At 64.4% G+C, this 24,399-nt stretch overlaps 3 protein-coding genes across 4 annotated transcripts in view; all 3 read left to right on the top strand.

Annotated features, from left to right (window-relative positions):
• The window catches only part of PXN (paxillin), a 45,206-nt gene extending 31,321 nt beyond the window's left edge, over positions 1-13,885 (top strand). Inside the window, exons 2-14 of one of the 2 annotated variants that reach the window (XM_055147286.1) lie at positions 5,189-5,415; positions 5,735-5,787; positions 6,033-6,157; positions 6,258-6,459; positions 6,822-6,948; positions 7,911-8,639; positions 10,234-10,539; positions 10,888-11,094; positions 11,191-11,361; positions 11,491-11,664; positions 11,967-12,048; positions 12,155-12,303; positions 12,815-13,885. In XM_055147286.1, coding sequence (XP_055003261.1) covers positions 5,189-5,415; positions 5,735-5,787; positions 6,033-6,157; positions 6,258-6,459; positions 6,822-6,948; positions 7,911-8,639; positions 10,234-10,539; positions 10,888-11,094; positions 11,191-11,361; positions 11,491-11,664; positions 11,967-12,048; positions 12,155-12,303; positions 12,815-13,081 — 2,819 coding nt within the window. In that variant the 3' untranslated portion in view covers positions 13,082-13,885. Of the gene's footprint in view, positions 1-5,188; positions 5,416-5,671; positions 5,788-6,032; positions 6,158-6,257; positions 6,460-6,821; positions 6,949-7,910; positions 8,640-10,233; positions 10,540-10,887; positions 11,095-11,190; positions 11,362-11,490; positions 11,665-11,966; positions 12,049-12,154; positions 12,304-12,814 lie in introns of both variants that reach the window. The other variant, XM_055147285.1, reaches the window with a different exon arrangement.
• A 5,457-nt stretch (positions 13,886-19,342) lies between these two features.
• On the top strand, positions 19,343-22,968 carry RPLP0 (ribosomal protein lateral stalk subunit P0). Its single transcript, XM_004611074.3, has 8 exons — positions 19,343-19,382; positions 19,637-19,738; positions 20,877-21,052; positions 21,139-21,226; positions 21,337-21,483; positions 21,601-21,786; positions 22,338-22,478; positions 22,728-22,968. The coding sequence occupies exons 2-8, from the start codon at positions 19,685-19,687 to the stop codon at positions 22,887-22,889; spliced, it is 954 nt and encodes a 317-aa protein (XP_004611131.1). The 5' UTR covers positions 19,343-19,382; positions 19,637-19,684; the 3' UTR covers positions 22,890-22,968.
• A 1,163-nt stretch (positions 22,969-24,131) lies between these two features.
• GCN1 (GCN1 activator of EIF2AK4) overlaps positions 24,132-24,399 on the top strand; it is a 56,625-nt gene continuing 56,357 nt past the window's right edge. Inside the window, exon 1 of the mRNA XM_055147052.1 lies at positions 24,132-24,166. Within this exon, the coding sequence (XP_055003027.1) occupies positions 24,149-24,166 (18 nt within the window). The 5' untranslated portion in view covers positions 24,132-24,148. The remainder of the gene's footprint in view (positions 24,167-24,399) is intronic.

Genomic DNA, 24,399 nt, shown 5'->3' with positions numbered 1-24,399 from the left:
AACTCCCCGTCCGGGTCCCTGCAGAGATGACTCACCGCAGAGCCCCTCCTAGCCGGGCTGGAGATTAGCTGCGGGAGAAGCCCCGGGATGGCCCTGCCCTGCCCTGCCCGGGCCATGGGGCGGGAAGGCTGAGGGACCAGCCAGCTCTCTTTGGGGGTGTTTCCCAGCCCATGCGGGACCTGTGGGCGGGACCGGGGCCCTTGGCTTGACCTTACAGAGGTGGAGGAGAGCTGACCAATGGCGTGCGGGGGGCGGGGCCTCCGGGAGGCTGCGCTGGCCTGGGCTCTGGGCCCCCAGGCCGGGCACGTGTGCGGGCTGGGTCCCCCCTCCTGCTCCTGTAAGGGGAGCCCCGAAGCCCCCCCGGGGCCCATGCAGGCCCGTCCGTGGGACCCTGGAGCTGCGGGTCAGCCCCGACAGGGCCTTTCCTCGTCTGTTCTCTTCGATCTCGGATTGCCTGTGCCGTGACCTGGGCTGCCGGCCAGGCCCACGGGGACTCGCCCTCCTGCAGCACGTGGGAAGCCGCGCGGTGGCGGGCGGTGGCCTGGCTTAGAAGCCGCCTCTTCTCGCCGGGTTTCCTGTGGGTCAGCCCCCAAGCCCGCTTCCTCCTGAGTCAGCACCGGGGGAGGAGCAAGGTGCTGGGGGGCCCGCCTCCCGGGCAGGGCCATGAAATATTTACCCGATACTACTCTATCGATTGTCTTCTCCTGTCTGGGATTCAGATAGCTGCACACCCGGGGTTTAGATCCGCGCCGGGAGCGCCCAGAGGTGCGCCCTCGGCCTCTCCCAGAGGAGGGCCAGCTCCCCTGCAACCTGGAAAGCAGGGGGTGGGGGAGGGCGGCACACACCCGGTTCTGCCCACTTGCTGCCCGCTTGCCCCCCGAGAAGGACCCCACCAGAAAGGTGGGCTGTCTGTGAGGGGGCAGCCAGCCGCCTGCAGTGCGGCCCTGGGCCTCCCTCCTGTCATCTCCCGGCCGGGATTGCGCGTGGAGCGCGGCTGACTTTGTTCTTGGAGAGGGGACGGCCTGTCGCCCAGAATCCCGATGGCCAGGGCAGCCCGAGGGGGTCCTGGGCCGGGTGGGAGCAGAGCCCGGCGCTGGGTGGGGGCAGATGCGCGCCTCTCCTCCCCAAACAGTTATCGGGATAAATATACCCAGCTCCCCATTCCTGGGGAGTTACTCACCAAGTAAAAGTACCCCACTGCGGATTAGATTACCCCTGGGCCAGGCGGGGGAGGGGACGCCGCCTTCCTGCCCGCTCCTGCTGGCTCCTTGGCCAGGCCCCGAGCCTCCAGCCTTCCTGCTGTTTACAGGGCTCCTTCCTAAGGAAGGGCCAGCCTCCTCCCCCCCCCCACCCCGGCAGGGTGCTAGCATGTGGGGGCACCCGGGCCCGAGGGAGTGGTGCCTGGGTCAGGTAGGCCCCTGTGTGGATGGTGCCCGGGGAAGCGTCGCTGTGCCAACTCCTCAGGAAACTGCCCTCCCTGGAGCTGTGCAGTCTCCCGTACATCTCTGTTGCTTGTGCGGGGCCTCACTCGGTGGTGCTCAGAGGCTACTCTCAGCTCAGTGCTCAGGAGTTTGTGCAGTGCGACAAGGCCTACGTGTAGCCCGCCGAGCCTCTCGGACCTGACACGGGGTGTGAGGGTGGGATCTGCCGACCCCCACCCCCCTCCCCGGGTTCCAGGGCCTGGGGAGCCCCAGTCCGTCTCGTCTCCCGACTCTCCTGCCATTTCCTGATGGCGGTCGGGGTGGCCAAGGGGCCTGGCCGGAGCTGCCCATGGACACGGCCCCTCCGGGAGACCCGGTGTCCAGCCCGCGCTGTGTCCGGGAGGAGTGTGGGGTGAGCGCCTTGCTGCGGGTCCCAGGTCCACTTGGCTGCCTTGCACGCGGGGAGGTGCAGTGCCCGGGCCGGGAGGAGTTGGCTCCTGGACACCGTGTGTGCCTGGGTGGGAGGAGGGCAGGTGCCGGGGTTTCTGCGACTCTCTGCGACTCTCTGTGACCCTCTGTGACCGGTGCCAGTGGCTGGGCCTAGGTGTGCAGAGCCAAGCATCCCCTTCCTGCGGGCTGGGGGGGGGGGCGGGGGCAGCCTCTGGACCTCTGGCCCGGGCTGGGAATGCACACAGGGGGCAGGGGCGCAGCTGCTGTGGCATTTGCCTGGAATGTGGGCAGACCGGCCCTTCCGCTCACTCCCTCTGGGGGCTGGGGACCTTCCTGTCTTAACCCCCTCGTGGCTGCAGACCCGGAGCCTCGCGGGCTGCCGATCCTGGGGGCTCTGTGTCCTGGGGGCTGCCCTGCAGCTTCCAGCTAACGGCCAGGGGTAGGGGTGGGTCGGCTGCGTCTGGGAGGGAGCAAGGGCCAGCAGGGACCAGTGTCCCGCAGGTGTCCTCTGGGTCCCATGGGCAGGCAGGCAGGCAGGCGTCGCTCTGGCCTCTTGCCTGCCAGTGAATGAGGGCCGCGGCCGACGGCCAGCCACCAAGACCACCTCGCGCTGCTCCCGCGGAGCCTGCTGCGTCCCTCCACCAGTTCAGCCAGGCGTTCTCGGCTTCCTGAAAGTGCCTTGGCACGCTCCCCGCCAGGGGGCTGCCGGGCTTCCCCAGCTGGAAAAGTCCTTGATTGCCGGTGGTTATCTTGGGTGACTCCCGGCGACCGCCGGTGCCCGCGGGTCAATGGCGCCCCCTGGTGGCAGTAGTGGGTGGTTCTCTTTTCTCCTTTGCTAGGGTGTAATGGGAGTCTTCGGCCAGTGCCCCCCCCCACACACACATACACACCACACACGGGACTCACATGTATGCACACCCACACCCCCAACTCTCCTTATGTGGACACACCTGGGGGACTTCATTTCCCTCGAATGTGATTGGTCAGCTGGCCCTGAGAGGCGGGGGCTGTGAGTTCCTAGGCACGCCTCCTCCCTCAGTGACTGGGCTTGGACTCAGAACCTCCTTGGAGTCACAGAAGTGTGAGCCTGCAGGAAGGCGCCCCGGCGCTGCAGACAGCTCGGCGGGGGGGCTGCCCTGGAGGAACCAGTGACCATGTAGGAATGGAGGGTCGTCTCTGTGGCTGAGAATGGGGACCCCCTCCCAGCCCTGGGGAGCAGCCGGCCCCAGGGGCTCTGTTTGCTCAGGCAGGGAGGGGCTTGCTGTGCCGGGAAACTTTGGCCTCTGACCAGGCGGCCGCCTGCAGCTTCTGATCTCCTGCTGCAGCTCCGGCTGCCCAGGGTCGCGGAGGACTGGGCGCCCCTGAGGGACAGAGACGCCTAGTGCTGTGCAGACGCGAAGCCCTCGCAGACCCCCACGGCCTGTGCTCGTTCTCTCTGGGGTTCTTCCCCCTCTCCTAGACGAGTGCAGGGAAGAAAAACCAGAAGGACGCCGGCCACCCCCTCTGCACCCGCGTGGGGGGTTTCATGCCGCGTGTTGCGCTCGCTCAGGCAGGGCCGTCCTTTCCCGTCTTGCCCTGACGGTGCCCCAGGAGCTGGGGAGGCCTCGGAGGGGCAGAGAGGACCTGGCACTCCTTGTCTCCCGCCCCCTCCCCCGTGCCCACCTGCAATTCAAGTCCTTTCCTGAGTTTCACGGAGCCGGTCAGAACGGCTGAGACGGGGCCGTCTGCCATCCCCATAAACCTCCCCGCTGTGCCCCCAGGGACGAGTGACGAGCCCCGGCTGGCCGTGGAGACCGAGTCAGGGAAGCTAAGAGATGATGGTCGAGGAGGCCCCGGGGAGTCGGTGGAGACATGGGGCCTGGTCTCGAGCCTGACACCCCCGGCCTCAGACTCTGACCCCCCTGCACCGCTTCAGGCGGCTCTGGCACTGCCAGGACACTCCCGGACAGGAAACCAGGGGCCACCCCAGGGGCCACCCCAGCCCCAGGCTGTCCCCGTGACCTGCAGCGCGTGGTAGGCGGGCCCCGCCCTGTCAGGTCTGGCCCAGGAGGAACAGGGCAGCCCGGGCAGCAGGTGTGGCCGGGGCACTGGGATTGGCCGGGCCGCGCTTCCTTTTCCGCCGTTACCTAGACGGCCGCTCGCCGCCCGCCGGGCTGGGCTGACGTTCCGGTTTGCCGGCGTCAGGAAGTGACTCCTTAGGACCTCGCCCTGCCCGGAAGCTGGGACCCCCAGTTCCTCGTGCTGGTCCCGGAGTGGGGCTGGGGGTAGGTGTGGCTGGCCAAGCCGGGCTGCGGAGCGGGTGGACGCAGAGGGAGAAGGCAGGGAGGGCCTGGCTCCCTTCGGGGGCAGGGTGGGGTCCACGGGGCGCCCGCCGTGATGGCTGCAGGCCGGGTTTGGGGGGGTTGGCTCCCAGGGGGCGGGCACGGCCGCCGCTCCTCGAGGTCGGCTTCAGGTTCCCTGTCTGAGTGGCAGGATTCCAGCTCCAGGCTCAGGGGTCGGCAGGACGGGGCAGTCGGTCCCTGACCATCCCACCCGAAGCCGTCCCTCCCGGGGGTCTTAGCAGGGTGAGGGGAGCAGGGACCCAGCCCCTGTGCAGGTGTCGGACCTCCAGGAGGGGTGTGAAGGGGGCGGTGGGGGTGGAGTGAGCCACTCAGACCCAGACCCCAGCAGTACCCTTCCTGGCCCGAGGCCCTGGAGACCCCGGGGGCCCCCCGCCAGCCATTGCTGCTGCTCGGGGAATGGAAGCTTCACTCGGGGCCCCGAGCCTCAGCCCGGCTGCTTGCCAGGCTCCAGCAGATGCAGCCCGGGGGGACCCCCTGTGCTGACCCTCTCCAGCCCCCGCATCCCGGGACAGCCCCCTGCCTGACCCTCTGCAGCCCCCGCCTCCCGGGACAGCCCCCTGCCTCGGCCGGTTCCTGGGTGCCAGGAAGGCACGGGCCGCCCTAGGGGCCCCTCTTGTGGGGGACTGAGGAAGCTGAAGTGGGCCCCGGTACTGCCCAGCCCCTCCCCGCCTCAGTGACGTGCCCGGGGCCCCTCCCCTCCCCTCCCACTCTCCTCCCTGCCTTGCCCTGGGGAGCCGAGTTCTCCGGGCTGGCATTTCTGACTCCGGGCCAGCCAGCTGCGCCGCCTGGCCCCGAGGGCTCGCAGGCAGGTAGGAAACCACCCCCCCACACCCCCCCCAGCCCCTGCCCGGGCTGTGCGAGCTGGCCAGACTGGCCCGAGGCTGAGCATGGCTCCTCTGGGTGGGGCAGTGCTCAGAGGGGACGGGCACAGGGCTCGGGCTCCCCGTCCTCACCTGCCTGCCCTCGTCTCCGCAGACGCCCTGCTGGCGGACTTGGAGTCCACCACCTCCCACATCTCCAAGCGGCCTGTGTTCCTGTCGGAGGAGACCCCCTACTCCTACCCCACGGGGAACCACACGTACCAGGAGGTGGCCGTGCCCCCGCCCGTGCCCCCGCCCCCCTCCAGCGAGGCCCTCAATGGCACTGCCCTGGAGCCCCTAGACCAGTGGCAGCCCGGCGCCCCCCGCATCACTCACCAGCAGGTAAGGGGGCTCCTGCCACGGAGATCTCCGGAAGGGGCGCGGGGAGCCGGGAGAGACCTCTGGCTTCCCCCGCCCGCCACCCCCACACATAAGGGCCGGTGACCAAGCCTTAATCACCTACCTCGGGGCCCGGACGTGGAAAGTCCCTGTGGGGTGACGGGCTGGGGTGATGGTGACGGGCTGGGGAGATCTGGGGGGGGACACAGGGGTGACACTGGGGGGGGTGTCGAGCCCCTGAGCCCTACTCTCCCTGCAGCCTCAGCCCCCCTCCCCCGTCTACGGTTCCACTGCCAAAACCTTCGCTGCCTCCCTCCCCCAGGACGCCGGGGGCTCCCCGTGTTCCCGAGCCGGCGAGGAGGAGCACGTGTACAGGTGTGTCCCTCGCCCCGAACCCAGCCTGCGTGTGTGTGTGCGTGCGTGGGGGTCTGTGGGTGATGGCGGCTCAGCCAACCTGTGCTGAGGCAAGACTTCCTTCCTCCTCCTCTTCCTCCTCCTTGTGTCCCAAGCCCGCTTTGGGAGGGATCGCTCGCTTGCCTGTGTCCTTCTCCCTGTGCCCCCCTCAGAGGATCTGGGGGCCGCGGGCCCCGCCTCACGCTGCCATGCCCCCTCCCCCGCAGCTTCCCCAACAAGCAGAAGTCGGCGGAGCCGTCCCCCACCGTCATGAGTGCGTCCCTGGGCAGCAACCTGTCCGAGCTCGACCGGCTGCTCCTGGAGCTCAACGCCGTGCAGCACAGCCCCCCAGGTGCGGGGGGGACCCCCGGGCGCGGCCCCACCGGCCTCAGACTCTCCGGGTGGGGGGACCCCAGGCTCAGCCTCCCTCTCTCTCTCCCCCTCTCTCCAAGATGAGGCCAACGCCAGCCCCCCGCTGCCCGGGGCCCTGAGCCCCCACTACGGCATCCTGGAGAACAGCGGCGCCCTGGCGCCCAAGGCGGGGCCCCTGCCCAAGGAGAAGCCCAAGCGCAACGGCGGCCGCGGGCTGGAGGCCGTGCGGCCCAGCGTGGAGAGGCTCCTGGACGAGCTGGAGAGCTCCGTGCCCAGCCCCGTGTGAGTGCCCCGCCGCGGGGAGAGGCCCCGGGTGCCCTCCCGGGCGCAGAGCGTCGCGAGGCCCCCCGGAGCCCCGCCCCCGGCCGGCCCGTGCACGCGCATGCGCACCCCTGAACCGGGAGCAGGGACAGGGAGGGTGCGGGCGAGGCCGCCCATCCGGCAGGGGGTCTCCTTCCCGGCTCCCCTCGCCAGGAGCACCGGGCGTGGGGCTCGCCAGACCACCCTCAGCTGCCCAGCACGTGCACTTGGGCCTGAACTTGCACCAGAGGGTGTGGGGCGGTGGGACCCTGGGGTGGGAGCTAAGCCCCCAACACCCCCCACCAATCCCTCGCGCTGACGCCCACCTGCTCGCCCGCCCGCAGCCCCGCCGTCACCGTGAACCAGGGCAGCCCGCAGCGAGCCGCCTCCAGCCAGCAGCAGACCCGCATCTCGGCCTCCTCCGCCACCAGGGAGCTGGACGAGCTCATGGCCTCCCTGTCGGACTTCAAGGTGCTCCTCCTGTGTCTCCGGGGCAGCGGGAACTTGCCCCCCTCACCCCACCCCACCCCTCGGCCCCGGGTCAGAGGTCTTGCCCTCTTGCCCTGAGCCGGGAACCCAGCAGTGTCCCGGCGTGGGACCCGGGTCTGGTGGGGACATTCCTCCTCCCTGCGAGGACGAGGGGCTGGGACAAAGGGCCCAGTGTTGCCGCCACCCCCGGGTGCAGGAGGCCTTGGCCGCTCTGCGGGGCTTGTCCGGCCTCTTCTGCCGCCTCCTCTCGGCGTCCGGGCCCGTCCCCCCACCCCCCCTTCTGCCTGCAGCCGGCGGGGCCTGCCCGAGGTTCCCCCTCCGCGCCGCTTGCTTCCGGCTGCCAGCCCTGCGATGTTTTATTTAGAGGCCCCGCTATTGACGGAGCCTCCAGCACTTGCTGACTTGGCCCTTCCTGGTGGGCAGCCCGGCTTCTGGGCCGGGGCGGGAGGGGGGGGTCCTCCCCGCAGCCGGCTGGCCTGTGCAGGTGGAGACCCTGGGGGTTGTGGGGCTGCTGGCTTGGACCCACCCCCGCCCCTGGGAGCCCTGCCCTGTCCTCCGCGTCAGGCCTTGCTCGCTAGCGTGGACCCTGGTGTGGGGCTTCTGGCTGTGCCCCCCAGAGCCAGGCATTGGGGTCAGGAGGTGTGGGTCAGGGCTGAGCTGGCCTGGCACTGGGCAGGGCCGCTGCCTCCCCCAGGCCGGCTGCCGGGACTGGACAGCCCCACCGGCAGGGGACAGACGGGACCCCCCCGGGCCCTTCCACCCCGGGAGACCTCCGGGCGCTGATCTCCTGCTTCCGCTTCGCAGTCCCCCGGTCAGCGGGCAGTGAGTCCTCCCGGCTGGCGCTTCTGAGCCCTGCGGCTGAGCCCGGCCCGCGGGGAGCTCCCCTCCTCACCCCTCCTCTCTCTCTCCTCTCTCTCCTGCCTCTTATCTCTCTCCCCTTCCAGACCTGCTCCTCGGTGGTGGCCTTGAGTGTCCCGGGCCTGCCGCCCAGCTCAGCGCCAGGCGCTGCCCACGTCCTCTCTTCTCCCCCCGGGCCCTCTGTGTCCTCGCCGCCCGCTGTCCCCCTCTCCCCGCCAGGCCCCGCGCACACCCCGGAGGGCCTCCGTGTGGAGGAGGCCCAGGCGCAGGGCTGCCTCCCTCCCGAGGCCCTCCGCTGGCTTGATATGCCCGACCTCGGGGCGACCCCAGACACTCCCCGCTCGGGGTCTCCGTGTGCCCAGCTGCACAGCCAGGCGTGGGGTGGCCTCGCCAGCGCTGCCCCTGGCCACGCTGTCCCCCGGGCTGGAGGAGCAGGGCCCCCCGCCCGCCCAGTGTGCATTGGGGAGGACGAGGCCGTGGTCTCCCCCAGGGGTGGGCCCGAGACCCCCCCCAGAGCCGGGGCCGGCCTTCAGGAGGTGACTGAGCCGTGTGTGGTGGCCGTGGACCGGCAGGCCGTCTGCCCCGACACCTGGAGTCTCACGAAGGAGCGAGGCCAGAGCCAGGACAGGGCAGGGCCGACCGGCCGCTGGCCTGCTGGTGGAGCGGGCAGGCCCACCGCGAGTGCCGAGACCCCCCGGAGGCCCGAGGGCCACGCTGCAACCGCCACGGAGGCCGAGAGGGACAGGCCCGAGTTTCCACTCGCCACAGCCCTGGACACAGCCGCCGCCACGGAGAGGATTTCCACCTCCGGCCAGGCAGGCGCCAGCTCGCTGGCATGGCCCCCGAGGCTGAGTGTGGCCCCTCTTGGCTAACCGCATGCAGCCTGGCACTCGCATGCCCGCAGTCGTCTGGGCCCCCGGCCCCGGGATTCTCGGTGACAGCCTGCCTCTTGCTCGTTCTGGCTTTTCCCTGGGGAAGGGCCATCCCGGATGCCCGCCCTGCGGGGTGGAGACGGGTTTGACCTGGGGCCTCTCCAGCCGGTCAAAGCACAGTTGCCCCCCCCTCCCACGGCCCTTCAGCCCCACACCCTGCCCTGGGGACGCAGTGGACCCCAGAGGGCACGTCGGACGCAGCCCAGGCCCAGGGCTACCCGGGCAGCGGTCACTGCTTCTGTTTCTCGCTTGGTCCCAACTTCACACCCTGTCCAGAAATGGCAGCGAATCCAGAGTACCCCAGGCCCGGGGTCACATCCTGTAAGCAGGAGGAAACAGCTGACCCTGGCCTGGGGACATCGCTCGGGCGTCCAGGGCACAAGCCTTGCAATGCTCTGGACCTGCCCGGCCCCCAAGTATCTCCGGGGGTGGCCCTGGTGTTCCCCGAGCACCGTCAGGGGCCCCTGTGTCCTCGGGGCCTCCAGGCAGGCAGAAACAGCGGCCCCCCCATTGCGGCCGGAGAAGCGTCCACTCGCACCCTCGCCACTGAGGCTTGTTTTCACGGCTTTGGCCTCACCTGTTGGTGTTGGGGGTCGCACCTGGGGCTCCCGCGAGCCCAGAGCCTGCGGCCCGGCCCTTTGAGCGTCGCCCTGGCCCTGTCTGTGTCCTTGTCCCCCCTTTCGGCGGGGCCGCCATGGGAGCAGCACCGACTGGTGACGCCACTGTGAGGCCCTAGGTAGAGGTCGAGGTCCCCGGAAGCTGAGGGTCTTATCCAAGGTCACGGTGGGGCGGGGGGAGGGGAACGGGCTGGGGCGCCCCTGCTGCCCCCCGCCGCCGCCCCAGCCCCACCTGCTGGGCCCTTGGGGGCTTGTGTTCCGCCCGCCCTCCCTCCCCTTGCCAGACCCCCCGAGTGTGGACTGACTGAGCAGCCGCGGCCTGACCCCGAGCGGGGCAGTGATGCCAGCCCCTCCCCCCTCAGATCCGTTCGGTGATCAGGAGGAGCCGGGAGACGGGCCACGCGCACCCCATGTCCCGGGAGCCCTCCCCTCGCCGCCGGCTGGACCCCGCCACCCTGAGCAGGACCCCGTCCCACGAGCAGCTCATGGCGGAGCTGCAGGGGCGGCTGGGCATCCAGCCCGAGGCGGAGGAGGCCCGGGGGGCGGCGGGGGCCCCGCCCGAGGAGGACTGGCTGACTGAGGGCGTCGTCATCACTGTGCAGCCGCGCGGGCGGCGGGCTGGGGGGCCGCTGGTGGAGAAGGTAGCGAGCGGCCGGGCCGCAGACCCCAGCACCGGCTAGGGGGACGCTCACGGCGGGACCCAGGGGTGTCCGGTGTCCTCCGGCCTGGCGGGTCGGACCTCACGCGCTTGGTGGCCGAGAGGGAGAGCCCCGGGGGAGGGGGTGTCTCCTCCCCGCACCCCTGACCGCCCGCCGGCTGTTTCTCTCCCTCATCTCTTCTTCTTCCTCTCTCCCGCCCAGGTGGTCTTCCCGCCCGGCTCCCCCGTCCCCCTGAGGAGAGCCTCTGTCGCACCTTCTCCTCCTGCCCCTTCTTTGCTCCAGCTCTGCACAGACACCTCCGCCTCCGGCTCTTCTCCCCTGTCCAGCTCTCCTGTCCCCGCTGCCCCGGGGTCCTCGGCTCCCCCCCAGGGCTCCCCCGGGGCCCAGAGTGCTGGGGCCGGGTCCCGGGGTGAGACCCCGCAGGACGCTTCCCCCTCTCCTGCGCCCCAACCCGTGAGGTCCGTGGGCTGTCAGACGGAGGAGGACCCGCTCTTCCCCCCGATGCAGGCAGGCCTTGGGGGGGGGTGTTGCCTGGCTGCCCCAGCCCCGTGCCCAGACCACCGCCCTGTGCTGTGCTCACACCCCCCAGCAAGGGTCCTGCCATGATCCTCACACCCCCGGTCGCTCTCTGGGGGCGGGGGGTCAGCTGTCCCCTTACCCCCTGCCATCCTGAGGCCTCTGCTCTCTGACCTGCCCCCACCCGGCCCAGCCCTCGTGGGCTCCCCTCGCTGCCCCGGCCTCTCCTCTTTCTCTCCCCGACTCCCCTCATCCCTTCCGTGACGGTCTCTCACTCTCCCTCCCTTCCTTCCCCCCCACCTGGCGAGATCGCTCACGCCTCTCTCCTCCCCACCCAAGATCCAGGGCCTGGAGCCGGGAGCGAATGGATCGCCGTGCTGGGCGGGTGGCTGGCCTCTGAGCGGGCAGGACGAGGGCGGGGTCAGTGCTGGGCCGAGGGTCCTGCTGGACACTGACCGCTGGCCGCCCTCTGACCCCCGAGACCAGCCAGCCCATCCCCTCCGCTCTGCGCGAGCCTCTGCCCACCTGCCCCCAGCGGGCTTGCAGGTGCCCCCCCGGGTCTCCCGAGACCCCTGGAGAAGGTGGGAGACTCGGGGTGCAGGCCTGCAGGCCCAGGCACCGACTCCGCCTCTGTCTCCGCAGTTCATGTCCCAGGGGAAGACGGGGAGCAGCTCTCCCCCCGGGGAGCCCCCGAAGCCCGGGAGCCAGCTGGACAGCATGCTGGGGAGTCTGCAGTCCGACCTGAACAAGCTGGGGGTGGCCACCGTGGCCAAAGGCGTCTGCGGGGCCTGCAAGAAGCCCATCGCCGGGCAGGTGAGGGGGGAGGGCGGGCCCGGGAAGGGGCGTGGCCGGGACGGGGGCGTGGCGGGACCATGGAGGGGGCGTGGTCGGGGCGGGGCTGCGAGGGGCGGGGCCTGTGCCATCACCTGTGCCCCTCTGCAGGTGGTGACCGCCATGGGGAAGACGTGGCACCCGGAGCACTTCGTCTGCACCCACTGCCAGGAGGAGATCGGGTCGCGGAACTTCTTTGAGCGGGACGGGCAGCCATACTGTGAAAAGGACTATCACAACCTCTTCTCCCCGCGCTGCTACTACTGCAACGGCCCCATCCTGGACGTGCGTGCCAGAGGGCCCAGGAAACCCCCCCCCCGCCCGGCCTCTATGTGTCTAAGCCCCTTCGCTCATAGAACGAGGGCACAGTCAGGCCTGGGGCCGCCCCCGCCCCAGCCCGTGCCCTGCCCTGCGTGGCATCCTCCGTGATGCCCCAGGTGCTGCGGGAGTGACCCTGGCGGGCATGGGGACAGTGGCCTGGGACCTGGGGGGCAGTGCAGCCTGGGAATCCGGTCTGTGGGGGGGGGCGGGGCAGCTAGCTGCGCACGGCTGTGGCTCGCCCCTGAGCGTCCCCTCTGCTCCCACAGAAAGTGGTGACCGCCTTGGACCGCACGTGGCACCCTGAGCACTTCTTCTGTGCCCAGTGTGGGGCCTTCTTCGGCCCGGAAGGTACGGACGGTGCTGGCGCCCCCCCCCCCACCCCGGCAGCCCGGGCAGCCGCCCCCGGGGCCGCCCTGACTGTCCCCTTGCCCCCCCCAACTCCCGACCCCTCCAGGCTTCCACGAGAAGGACGGCAAGGCCTACTGCCGCAAGGACTACTTCGACATGTTTGCCCCCAAGTGTGGCGGCTGCGCGCGGGCCATCCTGGAGAACTACATCTCGGCCCTCAACACGCTTTGGCACCCCGAGTGCTTCGTGTGCCGGGTGAGGGCTGGGGTGGGGGGCGGCGCACCAGGGCCCCTCCCCGTGTCATGTGTTCCAGCCCCAGCTCGGCCACCCCGTTTGGGCTTGATTCTCTCCCGCATCCCAGCAGGTTCTGGGCCATGGGCTCAGGCCGAGCCCCTCATGGCGGCCCTTGTGCCCGCCTGGGGGCAAAGCGTCCACAGAAGTGGGCACTTCCCGGGCATCATTCCAGGGGGGGAGACGGGGCCAGCCAGGATCTCCCCAGCCAGATGAGGCAGAGGTGGGGCTTGTCGCCTTGCCCGCCTGCACCCGCCTTGCCCTCCCCTGGGCCCTGCTGTCAGCTCGGGGGCACAGGGGGTGGGGTCTGGGTCCACTGTCCCCGCTCCCCGGCCCGTGGGAGGCCGGCATGGAGCCACAGGTGCTGCCCGGGGCGTTCCCCGCCCCTGTGGCTGCTGGGGAAGGCCAGAGCTCGGGGGGAGGGGGGAACCGGGGCACTGTCCCCGCTGAGCCCCCTCCCCGCCTCCCCCTGCAGGAGTGCTTCACGCCGTTCATCAACGGCAGCTTCTTCGAGCACGACGGGCAGCCCTACTGCGAGGTGCACTACCACGAGCGGCGCGGCTCGCTGTGCTCGGGCTGCCAGAAGCCCATCACGGGCCGCTGCATCACCGCCATGGCCAAGAAGTTCCACCCCGAGCACTTCGTCTGCGCCTTCTGCCTCAAGCAGCTGAACAAGGGCACCTTCAAGGAGCAGAACGACAAGCCCTACTGTCAGAACTGCTTCGTCAAGCTCTTCTGCTAGGCGCCCGCCCGCCCCCCGCCGCCGCGGCCACTCGGACCCAGAGGCCCCCCCTCCATCGGCGGGAGGGGCCGCCCCACTCAAACTGGAACCCACGTTCTTGGCTGGTGCAGGGTGGCGGCGGGGGGGTGTGAGGGGGTCCCCCCTGCTTTGCTTCGCCCCCGGGCCATCTTCCTCCTACGGCCCCCCCAGGCTGCCAGCTCTCGGACCCCCCCCCCTCAGAGGCCGTCCCACATGTGTGTGCCCCCCCCGCGCCCCCCTGGACCTGCCTGGCCAAGACCAGCACCCACACTGGAGCCATCTCTCACCCGTGTTGGCAGCAGGGGAGGGGGCAGGCGGGGGTCTCCTCACTCTCTCCCCCGCCCCCAGCTCACCGCCCTTGTTTCTGAGAGTGTTGGGGGACAGTGGGCCCCCTTGTCAATGCCAGCATCCATCCACTCCCCCGCCAGAGCCCAGGGTCCCACAGAAGGCGCCCCGTTTTCCTCCGGTCCTTTGGCCGCCCCCGGCCCCGGTGTCTGGCCCACCTGGCCACGGCCCCCCCAACCCCCTCCCGCCAATCACTCCTCTGGTTCTACTGAGACAAACCTCTCGAGCAATAATGTTTTCTAGTCAACGTCCATCTCCCGGGGGCCCCCCCCCCGAGCCGGGTCACTGTGCCAACTTTGATAGATTTCTACACTGAGCTTTGAATTCAGACCGGCCGAGAGGCCCTTCACTTCTCTACGCGACGCTGCGGAAGAGATTTTAAACATGGTCCCCTTTTGTATTCTCCTCCTCTCTGACCAGGGACCGAGGGCTGGGGGCGGGGGGGGGGGGAGGGGGGGGAGGGGGGGCCGGGAAGCAATTTGTATTTTTTTGTTTCCTTAGCACAAGTAAGGTGATGGGGGCGGGACCGTCTTGTAAACTGCTGTATTTTGAACTCCGTCCTTCTTTCCCAGGCCCACACAGCCTGGCCTGGGGCAGGGGGGAGGGGGGTCCTGCCCAGTGGGGGCCTGGAACCCCGCACCTCACCGGTCCTGTGCTTGAAGGGGAAAGTACACTTCCTTCCGGGGCGCCGTTTCTTGCCCCGCCAGCCAGCCCAGCCGTTAGGAGCGTCTGCTCCCCTCCCCCCCCCCAACCCTTCTGGCAACCCAGAGACCTTTCGCAGCCGCCTCACCGCCTCCGGAGCTCTCCCCTGCAGCCTTCTCAGGAAGCTGGGATCTGACTTGGACCTTCGGTCTTGCTGATTCCACTGGGCGCATCAGCGCCCCCACGCTCTCCCTCCCCCACCCCCCACCCCAAACTTCTTTCCTCCTTCCCACCCCAGACGGACTCTCCTTTGCACCTTCGGGACCGAGGTCTGGGGGAAGGGGCTTAGCTTATTGCAAAAGGGCTGATAGGATTTGGGGCAGAGGGGCAGGATCCTGAAGAAGCACCGAGAAGCCGCCCCCCCTCACCCCCACCCCCGGCTCTGTCCCCCACCCCCCAGAGCTGGGACGGGGCCCGGCTGGCCTGGGGTTTCTCAGAGACGGAAAGGCTGCCCCGTGGGGGTGGAAGCAAGGACGATGCGGACCCCTCCACATGGGGTGGGGGGCTTCGGGGAAGAGGCTCCTCGTCCGCGGCCGTGCTGAGGGGCCAGATGAGCCCCCCCAAGTCTCCACCTGCACCCATAGGCCTTACTGCTCTGTTTACATGACCCCGCGGGGCCCAGCCCGACGAGGCTTGGGGTTTCTGGGTGTCCGCCCTCTGGGTCAATGATTATTTGATGATTTGATCTTTCATTTTTTTTTTCTCTTCTCCTGTAAACTTCTAACCTGGCTTTTCCTCATTTCAATTTCTGTGATTTATGCCAATAAAGTTTGCCATTATTTTCACCTGTGTTCGTGCCTGTTTTGTTTGAGGTTTGTTTTTTGTTTTTGTTTTTTTTCTTTTTTTTTGGTGGTGGTGGTTTTGTTTCAGTAACCCCAGCGATGCTCCTGACTACACAGGTGTCGCTCCTGGTGGTGCTTGCGGGACCATCAGGGTTGTTGTTGAGGATCGAACCTGGGTCACCCGCTGTCCTGTTGCCCTGACCCCTACCTCTGAAGTTAAAGACAGCAGTTCTTCTTCTTTTTTTTTTTTTTTTTTTTTTTTTTGCTTTTTGGGTCACACCCGGCGATGCACAGGGGTTACTCCTGGCTCTGCACTCAGGAATTACCCCTGGCAGTGCTCAGGGGACCCTATGGGATGCTGGGAATCGAACCCGGGTCGGCCGCGTGCAAGGCAAACGCCCTACCCGCTGTGCTACCACTCCAGCCCAACAGCAGTTCTTTAAAGAGCTCGCAGACCCCCTCGGGAGCCTTTGGCTGGTCCCTTCTATTCTGTCCCCTCACCCAGGCAGGAAGCTGTGGGGGCACATTCCCGTGCACGGGCATTTGACGGTGGCAGATTCTCCAGGATGCAGGTTCTCGCCTGCATGAGCATCGTGCTTGGCACAGCAGCTGGTGAGTGAATACCAGGGAAGCAGGGCATTGGGTCCTACCCTGGCACTTCCGGTGGATTCCAGCAGGCATTCCCCCTGCGGCTGTGGGCAGCCTTGCACTCGTGTCCAGCTGGAAAAGAGGTTCTGAGAGGAGCGTGAACAAGTATGAGGCAGCCTCTGCCTGTGTTCCCGGGTGGGCCTGGCACAGCTGCCCACCCGCAGTGCTGGCACATTGCAGCCGTAAAATGCTGGCCAGGGGCCAGTTTGCGGGGCTGGAGCGATAGCACAGCGGGTAGGGCATTTGCCTTGCACGTGGCTGACCCGGGTTCGATTCCCAGCATCCCATAGGGTCCCCTGAGCACGGCCGGGGTAATTCCTGAGTGCATGAGCCAGGAGCAACCCCTGTGCATCGCTGGGTGTGACCCAAAAACAAACGAAAAAAAAAAAAGATTTACGGGGCCAGAGAGCTAGTACAGTGCTTACCGTGCATGGTGCTGACCCAGGTTGGATACCTGGCATCCCATATGGGCCCTCGAGCATCGCCAGGAGTGATTTCTCAGTGCAGAGTACAGAGCTGGGAGTAAGCCCTGAGCATCACCAGGTGTGGCCCCAAAACAACAACCAAAAATAACCCCCAAAGAACCCCCCCAATGATTTCGTTTATTCCAGACCATATTGGATTTATTTTACTTCCTGCTTCCTTCATTCAACTGTACTTTCTATTTTCCCCATGTCAATAAATACAGTTATTCACATGTTGTTGTTGTTTGTTTCTTTTCCAGTCACACCTGGCAGTGCTCAGGGCTTACTCCTGGTTTTGTGCTCAGAACCACTCCTGGTGGCTTGGGGGGGACCGTATGGATGGCTAGGGATCAAACTTGGGACTGCCACATGCAGGGCAAACGGCCCTCCCGCTGTACAATTGCTCTGCCCCCTAGTTACACACTTTTGATGAGAGTGTTTGGGTCACATCCAGCAGTGTTTTGGGAGCTACTGGCCCTGTGCTGGGGGTCGCTCATGAGACTGTTGGGGAAAATCATATGTGCTGTGGGGGATTGAAAAGGATTGACTGCATCCCTTAACCCAGGTGTTCTCTGGCCCATGGATTGTTTTTATTTTTTTATTTACTTATTTTATTTTATTTTTATTTTTATTTTTTTGCTTTTTGGGTCACACCCGGCAATGCAGAGGGGTTACTCCTGGCTCTGCACTCAGGAATTACTCCTGGTGGTGCTCAGGAGACCATATGGGATGCTGGGAATCGAACCCGGGTCGGCCGCGTGCAAGGCAAACGCCCTACCCGCTGTGCTATCACTCCAGCCCTCCATGGATCATTTTTAAATGACCCCATGGTAGAGGGAGTAGGGCGCATGCAAGAAAAGGTTTTGTCCCATATGAGGGTGGCCATATGGTTGCCAGGGATTGAACCTGGGGCTGCCACAAGCAAGGCACACACCTGAGGGCACCATATGGGTTTCAGTCCCGTCACATTCCTGGGGGTCGCTCTGGTCCTCCCCCTCTCTCCCAGCATTGAAAGCCTGTGAGCACTGCAGGGATGACCCTGCATCATAGGGCCTAAACAGTACTACGTATTTAGGTCTGAGCACTGAACTAGGCTCAACTAGCTGATTACTGCCCAGAGTCACGGGGCCGCTGAGCGTTGCTAGTGCTTTTATTGGGGGATTGGATAGTTCCTACATGCATCAAGGGGCTTGCCTCACATGCTGCTGACCAGTTAGAACCCAGGGATTCCCTGAGCACAGCAGGTGTGGTGCCAACCCTCTCCCTGCCCTGAACCCAGATTTATTGGTTGTAGTGCAACAGGGAGCACTTTGCTTTGCATGTGTGAGCTCTGGGTTTGATTCCCAGGACTGTACCTAACTTAATATTACACTATTATCCTAATATTGCACTATTCATCATCATCATCATCATCATCATCATCATCATCATCATCCCGTTAATCGTCGATTTTCTCTTTGTTTTTTTTCTTTTTGGGTCACACCCGGCAATGCACAGGGTTACTCCTGGCTCATACACTCAGGAATTACTCCTGGCGGTGCTTGGGGGACCATATGGGATGCTGGGAATCGAATCTGGGTCGGCTGCGTGCAAGGCAAACACCCTACCCGCTGTGCTATTGCTCCAGTCCCCCAGTCCCCTTCCCCCCCCATTGTCGAATTTCTTGAGCGGTCTCAGTAACGTCTCCATTCATCCTAGCCCTGAGATTTTAGAAGCCTCTCTTTACTCGTCCTTCCCAACGGTGCTGCATTGGAGGCTCTTTCAGGGCCAGGGGAATGAGACCCATCATTGTTACTGTTTTTGGCATATGAATATGCCACAGGGAGCTTGCCAGGCTCTCCCATGCGGGCAGGAAACTCTCTGTAGCTTGCCAGGTTCTCTGAGAGGGAGAACTAGACTATAAAATGTGCGGCTGCTTTGTGGCCACATGCTTCCGGGAACTTGGTTTTATAGTCTGTGGATGTTGGCTGTTGATGGGATTACACGGCACCGGGGGCAGTTTCTGGGTGTGACCGCCTAGCTACTGGAAAATGGGGGATCTGGGCGGAAGAGGCCCAATCTTGATCTGAGCAGGTTTGGAGACCTCAGCCCCAGGTCCCGCATACCTGGGTTCCTCTGCTGGTTCCTTCATGCGTGAGGCTCATCTGAACGTGTGGAAAGGGGCCTTGAGCATGGTTGTGGCTGGGCTCCGGAGGTCTTCGGCTGCCGGGGCTCTGCTTGGGGCAGGGAGGGAAACTCAACCTAACCCCTCCGAGGGGCCCTGGTGAAGACAGCCATGCACCAGGGCAAGAGACTCTGTGTCGCTCTTTTCTGGAAGCTTGGCTTTATAGGTCTCTAGATGTTGGCCGTTGATGGTATTACATGGCGCCTGGACAGTTTCACACCCAGAATGTTGCACTATTATCCAAGAAAATGTTGAATGATTGTATAATAAAAATAGCTAATAGTTAGCAAGTTTCTTATATTGCAGATGCCACGTTAAGTCTTTAACTAGATCTCATTTAATCCTCATAACAACTCTACAACGTACAATTACTAGTATTTTTACTGTTTCTGGGTCACCCCTGGTGATGCTCAAGGGGTTCCTGGCTCTGCGTTCAGCAATTTTTCCTGGTGGTACTCAGGGGACCATAAGAGATGCTGGGAATCAAACCCGGGTCGACTGCCATGTGCAGGGCAAGCGCCCTCCCCGCTGTGCTATCTTTCCAGCCCCCGTATCACTCTTACTTTAAAAAGCAGTATCTGCTGAAAGAGAAAATTAGTAGGAAAATGGGACATGAGATTTTAAGGCTGAAATGTTGAGCCTCGTAGGCGGTTTTCATTATAGGTTTTTTATACGGGGAGAAACGGAGAGCTTTTGAAGAATTCTGAGCAGATGAGGAAACGACTCTTGACTTAGATTGTAAACGATCCCTGTGATTTGGTAGGAGGAAGGGAAAAAAATAGCTGCAGAGGAGCCAAGAGATCTAAATATATACGATGATTTTTCTCAGTTCCACGCCTTCCTCTCTTCACTGCGGGGTAGCAAGCGGAAGGAAACGTGGGCTCAGTGTCACGCCCAAGCGGCTCCGGTCCGGCAGGGGGCAGCACGTCCGAGAGAACGCCCCCCAGCCAGGGCAGGGCCTGTCTTAGCGACCTTGTTTCAAGGCGGCTTCCGGTGGCGCCCGAACGACAGCGATTCTGCCCAATGGCAGTCTAGCTTGCGTGCCGTTCGGCAGAAAGACATTGGCGCCGACCAATAGGTGGGGACGCCGGCCGCGGCTCCTGATTGGCCGGTTTGTTCCGGTATAAAAGTCCCGCGCCGGCGCGCGGGCGCTCTCTCACCAGGCGTCCTCGTGCGAGGTGCGGGCGGCTGCGCGGCCGCACCGGGAACGCGTGGGCGGAGATCGGCTTTATTTCGCGAGGCGGAGGGCTAATCTGCGGGTGGGGGGCGTCTTGGAGGCCTGCGCCCCGGGTCCCGGGCCCTCGGCGGGGACTGGGCCCGGGCTCCAGGCGGCCGGGCCCGTGCTGCGCGCGCGCGCTAGGCCGCGAGCTGGCCCCGGGCCGGGCGGTGTCCGGGTGTCTGATCGTGTCCCCTTCTCTGTCTGTCCCCGCAGTGACATCGTCTTTAAACCCCACGTGGCAATCCCTGACGCACCGCCGTGATGCCCAGGGAAGACAGGGCGACCTGGAAGTCCAACTACTTCCTAAAGATCATCGTAAGTGCAGCCCGCGCCCACCCCCAGGGCCAGCGCGGGGCCGCTGGGCTCGTGGCCGGGAGCTGCTGACGGCGCCCCGCGGGGCCGTGCCCCCTAGTCTCAGCTCCCCGGCGTCCGCAGGACTGCACCCCCCACCCCCTTGATGCAGACAAACAGGTTGGGCGGCTTGCACGGGGACAGCCCCGCCTGGCTCCCATCTGCAGCTCTCGGCTCTCTCAAAGGTGTCAGGGACCCGTGACTCGGCAGAGGGAGGCAGGTGGCTGCTGTTGTAGGCTGTGCGGGTCAGATACATGGAATATGCATGTGGATTTTGGGGGGCTGGTGGGCTTGAGTTGGGGCTTTTTCGTGTCCAGAAGCCTTGCTGCTCTAGTTGCTTTGTGGCATTTGCCAAATTCGGGCAAGACTTGATGAAACTAGAAGAAGGGTCAAAAGATCAGGAAGCCGCCCCTGCCCCCTGTATGAGAGGTGGGGTGGGGTATTTTCTAAACAGGGTCCCTGCAGTTTCATTTTCAGCCTCTTTTCCTGCGAGGGCTTTGGGACCTGAGACACCCAGGTTCACAGACTCCAGTGTACTGTGCCTAGATTCTGCTCGTTGCCTGTGTTAAGTGCTGTAGAAGCTTCACCTTGGTGCGCCTACTTGGTGCTTTTCAGGAAATCTGTTAATGAAACAATATATTAACTATTCATTAAAATTGAGCCAGGAACCGGCCTCACTGGGGGCAGGGAATTTAAAGAAAATTTGATGGAAGTTAAATAGCTAAATTCTGTTTTTTTAATTTTCTTTTGGCATTGCACCCCATGGAGCTCAGGGCTGACTCCTGGCTCTGCACTCAGGAGTGAGTTAACTCCAGGTGGGGTTCTAATCCCCATCGGCCAGGTGTGAGGCAAGCGCTCTACCTGCTGTGCTGTCATGACAGCTCCTAAAGTTAAAATTTGAGAGACTTCACGGGTCTAGTCTGAATAACATACACACGCCTCAAGCAGATCTGGTGGCTACTGGGTGGTTAGTGGGAGGGGTTGAGTCCTTTTGACCTGATGAGGGAATGAGGTGGGAACCAGCCATGGGGGGTTTATTTTCCCGGGATATTAACCCCCCGACCCCTCCTGGTTAAACGGGTCTTGTCTGTGTTTTATTTAGCAACTTCTGGATGACTACCCCAAGTGCTTCATCGTGGGGGCCGACAATGTGGGCTCCAGGCAGATGCAGCAGATCCGCATGTCGCTCCGTGGGAAGGCGGTGGTGCTGATGGGCAAGAACACCATGATGCGCAAGGCCATCCGCGGGCACCTGGAGAACAACCCCGCGCTGGAGAAGTGAGTCTCCCCTACCTCCCACCCCTCCACCCTCCTCCCAGAGCTGCCCACAGGGACGGGATCATTGCACAAACTTGTCTCTGCAGGTTGCTGCCGCATATCCGGGGAAATGTGGGCTTCGTGTTCACCAAGGAGGACCTCACCGAGATCAGGGACATGCTGCTGGCCAATAAGGTGAGGGGAGCGGCCGCCGTCAGGAGTTCTGGTTCATTCTGACTCTCCCGCGGCAAAATAGACGGTTTCCGGGTTGTGTCGTTGGAGATTGGACTTACCATGTTTTCCAGGTGCCAGCTGCTGCCCGTGCGGGAGCCATTGCCCCCTGTGAGGTCACCGTGCCAGCCCAGAATACAGGTCTGGGGCCCGAGAAGACCTCCTTCTTCCAGGCTTTGGGCATCACCACCAAAATCTCCAGGGGCACCATTGAGATCCTGGTGAGTGGGCCGGGCTTGCCTGCGCCAGCCAGCCGAGGGGCAGAGGAGCGCTTTGGCCCCAGGTCTGCTGGACAGCTCCGTGGTCGCTGACTGCCAACCTTCCCCCTCGATCCTCAGAGTGATGTGCAGCTGATCAAGACCGGAGACAAGGTGGGCGCCAGCGAGGCCACGCTGCTGAACATGCTCAACATCTCGCCCTTCTCCTTCGGGCTCATCATCCAGCAGGTGTTCGACAACGGCAGCATCTACAACCCCGAAGTGCTGGACATCACCGAGCAGACCCTGCACTCGCGCTTCCTGGAGGTACCTGCTGCCTGCCCCGGGCGCAGCTGACGGCGCTGGCGTGGGAGAGCGTGGTTTGACAGACCGAGGCCTGGTTGCAGAGGAGACTCTGTTGTAATGAGGGACAGTCGTTTATTCTGTCCGTCTCAGTTTCCCCCCTCATGTAAAATAACACTGTAGAGACAAGATCATTCAAAAAGACTCCCAGGAACAGCGCTGGGAGTAGGGGCTCTTGGAGATTTTGAATTGTGTTGGGACAGGGGAAAAGAGGGTATGTCGTTGGAGAGAGGCCCCCGTAACGCTTCCAGAACAGTAACTGCTAGCTTTTTGGTAATGTCCTGTAATGTATCAGAAACTTAATTTTGTTAATTGGGCGATTTAAAAATGCTGCTAGTTAATATTTGGGGGGAATATTAACTGGTTTAAGTCCCTAGCACTGCATGGTCCCTTGAGCTTGAGCACTGCCAGGTGTTGCCCCCAAACAAACGAGGGTATAGGGCAGAGATCCGTATGGCTCAGTGGCTAGAGCACAGGCTGGAGCACTGTCTAAACACTGACCCTCTTCCTCACAGGGAGTCCGGAACGTGGCCAGTGTGTGTCTGCAGATTGGTTACCCAACTGTTGCCTCAGTGCCTCACTCCATCATCAATGGGTACAAGCGTGTCCTGGCTTTGTCTGTGGAGACTGAGTACACCTTCCCACTTTCTGAAAAGGTAAAGAGTCCAGTGGGACCACACAGATAGCAGTGATCCTCTTTTTTTATGTGTTGCATGTTTTGTTTGAAAGGCGGCAGGGTGATGGGTGTGTCTTTGACTGGAGACACAAAGTGAGAGTGTGAGAGTGGGCCTGAGGTCGCTGTACAGAAGGCTTGAAACTGGAGCAAGGGCTGAAGGGTGGGTCGAGGGTCAGGAGACTTGGGGGGAGTGGTGGTTGTGACCCTAAGCTCTGCCCCTTGCTTTCAGGTTAAGGCCTTCCTGGCTGATCCATCTGCCTTTGTGACCGCTGCCCCCGTGGCTGCGGCCACCACTGCTGCTCCTGCTGCCGCCGCAGCCCCGGCCAAGGCCGCAGCCAAGGAGGAGTCGGAGGAGTCGGACGAGGACATGGGATTTGGTCTCTTTGACTAATCACCAAAAAAAGCAACCAGAATAAGCCACCTTTATTTGTGAAACAGAAATAAAGGCTTACTTCTCTTAAAAGTCTGAACTCTTGTGCATTTTGAGGTTTACATTGTGCTGTATGCTTGAAACTAAAGTCAGGGCAAATCCTTGGAGCACTGGATAAAAATAGGTAAGTGAAGTCGTGTTGGAGCTTGCTATTCATTCAGCGCTCAGATTGGAACTTTGGGGTGGGGTGTGAAACGGCAGGCTTGGGGGACCTTACTACTTGACAGGCTTGTACCTGGGCAGTTGTTAGACGATTGCTCTGCTACTGTTTGTGCCAGCAGATTGAAACATTCTGGCTCTGTGGTAAGGTCCCTTTTGCACGCCTGAAACCATCCCCAGAACACTGCACAAAGGGTGCTGTTTCCAGGGCCCCCAGATTCTTAAGGTGTTCTTCAGTTGACAGCAGAGTTTGAAGCCACACCCACAGTGGCATTCTAGTGGGATGCTCCAGACACCCACCCTTGCCAGGAGTTTGAGCCAGTGGTCTTCGTGAGTAGGTGGTAATTACTGGGAAGTTTTGAGAGCCATAGTTCTGGCCAATAGGGCCAAGGAAGGCTGTACAGACCCACCTAGTTCTAAGTGTACATAACGAAGTTGAGACTAGGTCCCCGGCTGCCCCCCCATCCCACAACTGGCTGGCCTGGGCCTGCCTCCTGGGCCAAAGCATCCAGCACATTCCACATTCAGCCCTGTCTGCTTCCCCTCCTGGATTCCCACCCGCCGCGGGGTCAAACAGGACCAGACACAACTATCTGAAGGTTTGGCAACCCTACCTGGCAGTGCTGGGAACTACCCTTAGCTCTGCTCTGGAGTGGCCCCCTGGGGTGCTCGGGACCGCAGGCGGTGCCTGTACTGGCCTTGCAAAGGGCCCTTTTACGTTTCTGCCACCCGAGAGGCTGCTGGTCCTGAGCAAAGGCCCACGTGGACGGAGTCCGGGCGGGGCGCAAGGCCTCGGGGGTCAAAGGGCAGCGTGTCTCGCCGGGCTGCAAATCCTCGGGGACTCTTTCCCCACGATCCGGGCCTCCGGCACGGGCTCCCCACTCCCCCCCAACACCCCCCGTGCCCCCGAGTCGCGCAGTCCAGGAGCGCGGCGGCCGCCGTCCCGCCCGGGGGCGCCAGGCCCCGCGGTCCCTGCCGGCGGCCGGCCTCGCCCTGCCGCGTGGGCCCGCGGCCTGACCCGGAAGCGCTCCGGAAGCGGTTCCGGAGTCAGCGCCGGCAGGATGGCGGCCGACACGCAGGTGAGGCGGGCGGCGACGGCGGCGGCGGCGGCGGGGGGCGCGGCGGGGCGCGGCGGGGCGGGCGGCGGGGGGCGCGGGCCGGGCTCGCGGCTCGTGGGGGGCCGCGGACGCGCCCGGGAGCGGCCGGGGTCCCCGGCGCCGGCGTGTCGGCCGCGCGCCCCCGAGGCCCCGGGGCGGCGGGCCCGGCTCGTGCGGGCGCCCGCTCCCTCCCGCCCGCCGCCCCGGCAGACGGG

The sequence above is a fragment of the Sorex araneus genome, chromosome 9 (assembly GCF_027595985.1).
Source record: "Sorex araneus isolate mSorAra2 chromosome 9, mSorAra2.pri, whole genome shotgun sequence".
Lineage (NCBI taxonomy): Eukaryota > Metazoa > Chordata > Mammalia > Eulipotyphla > Soricidae > Sorex > Sorex araneus.
This window is presented reverse-complemented; position numbering and strand designations above follow the sequence as displayed.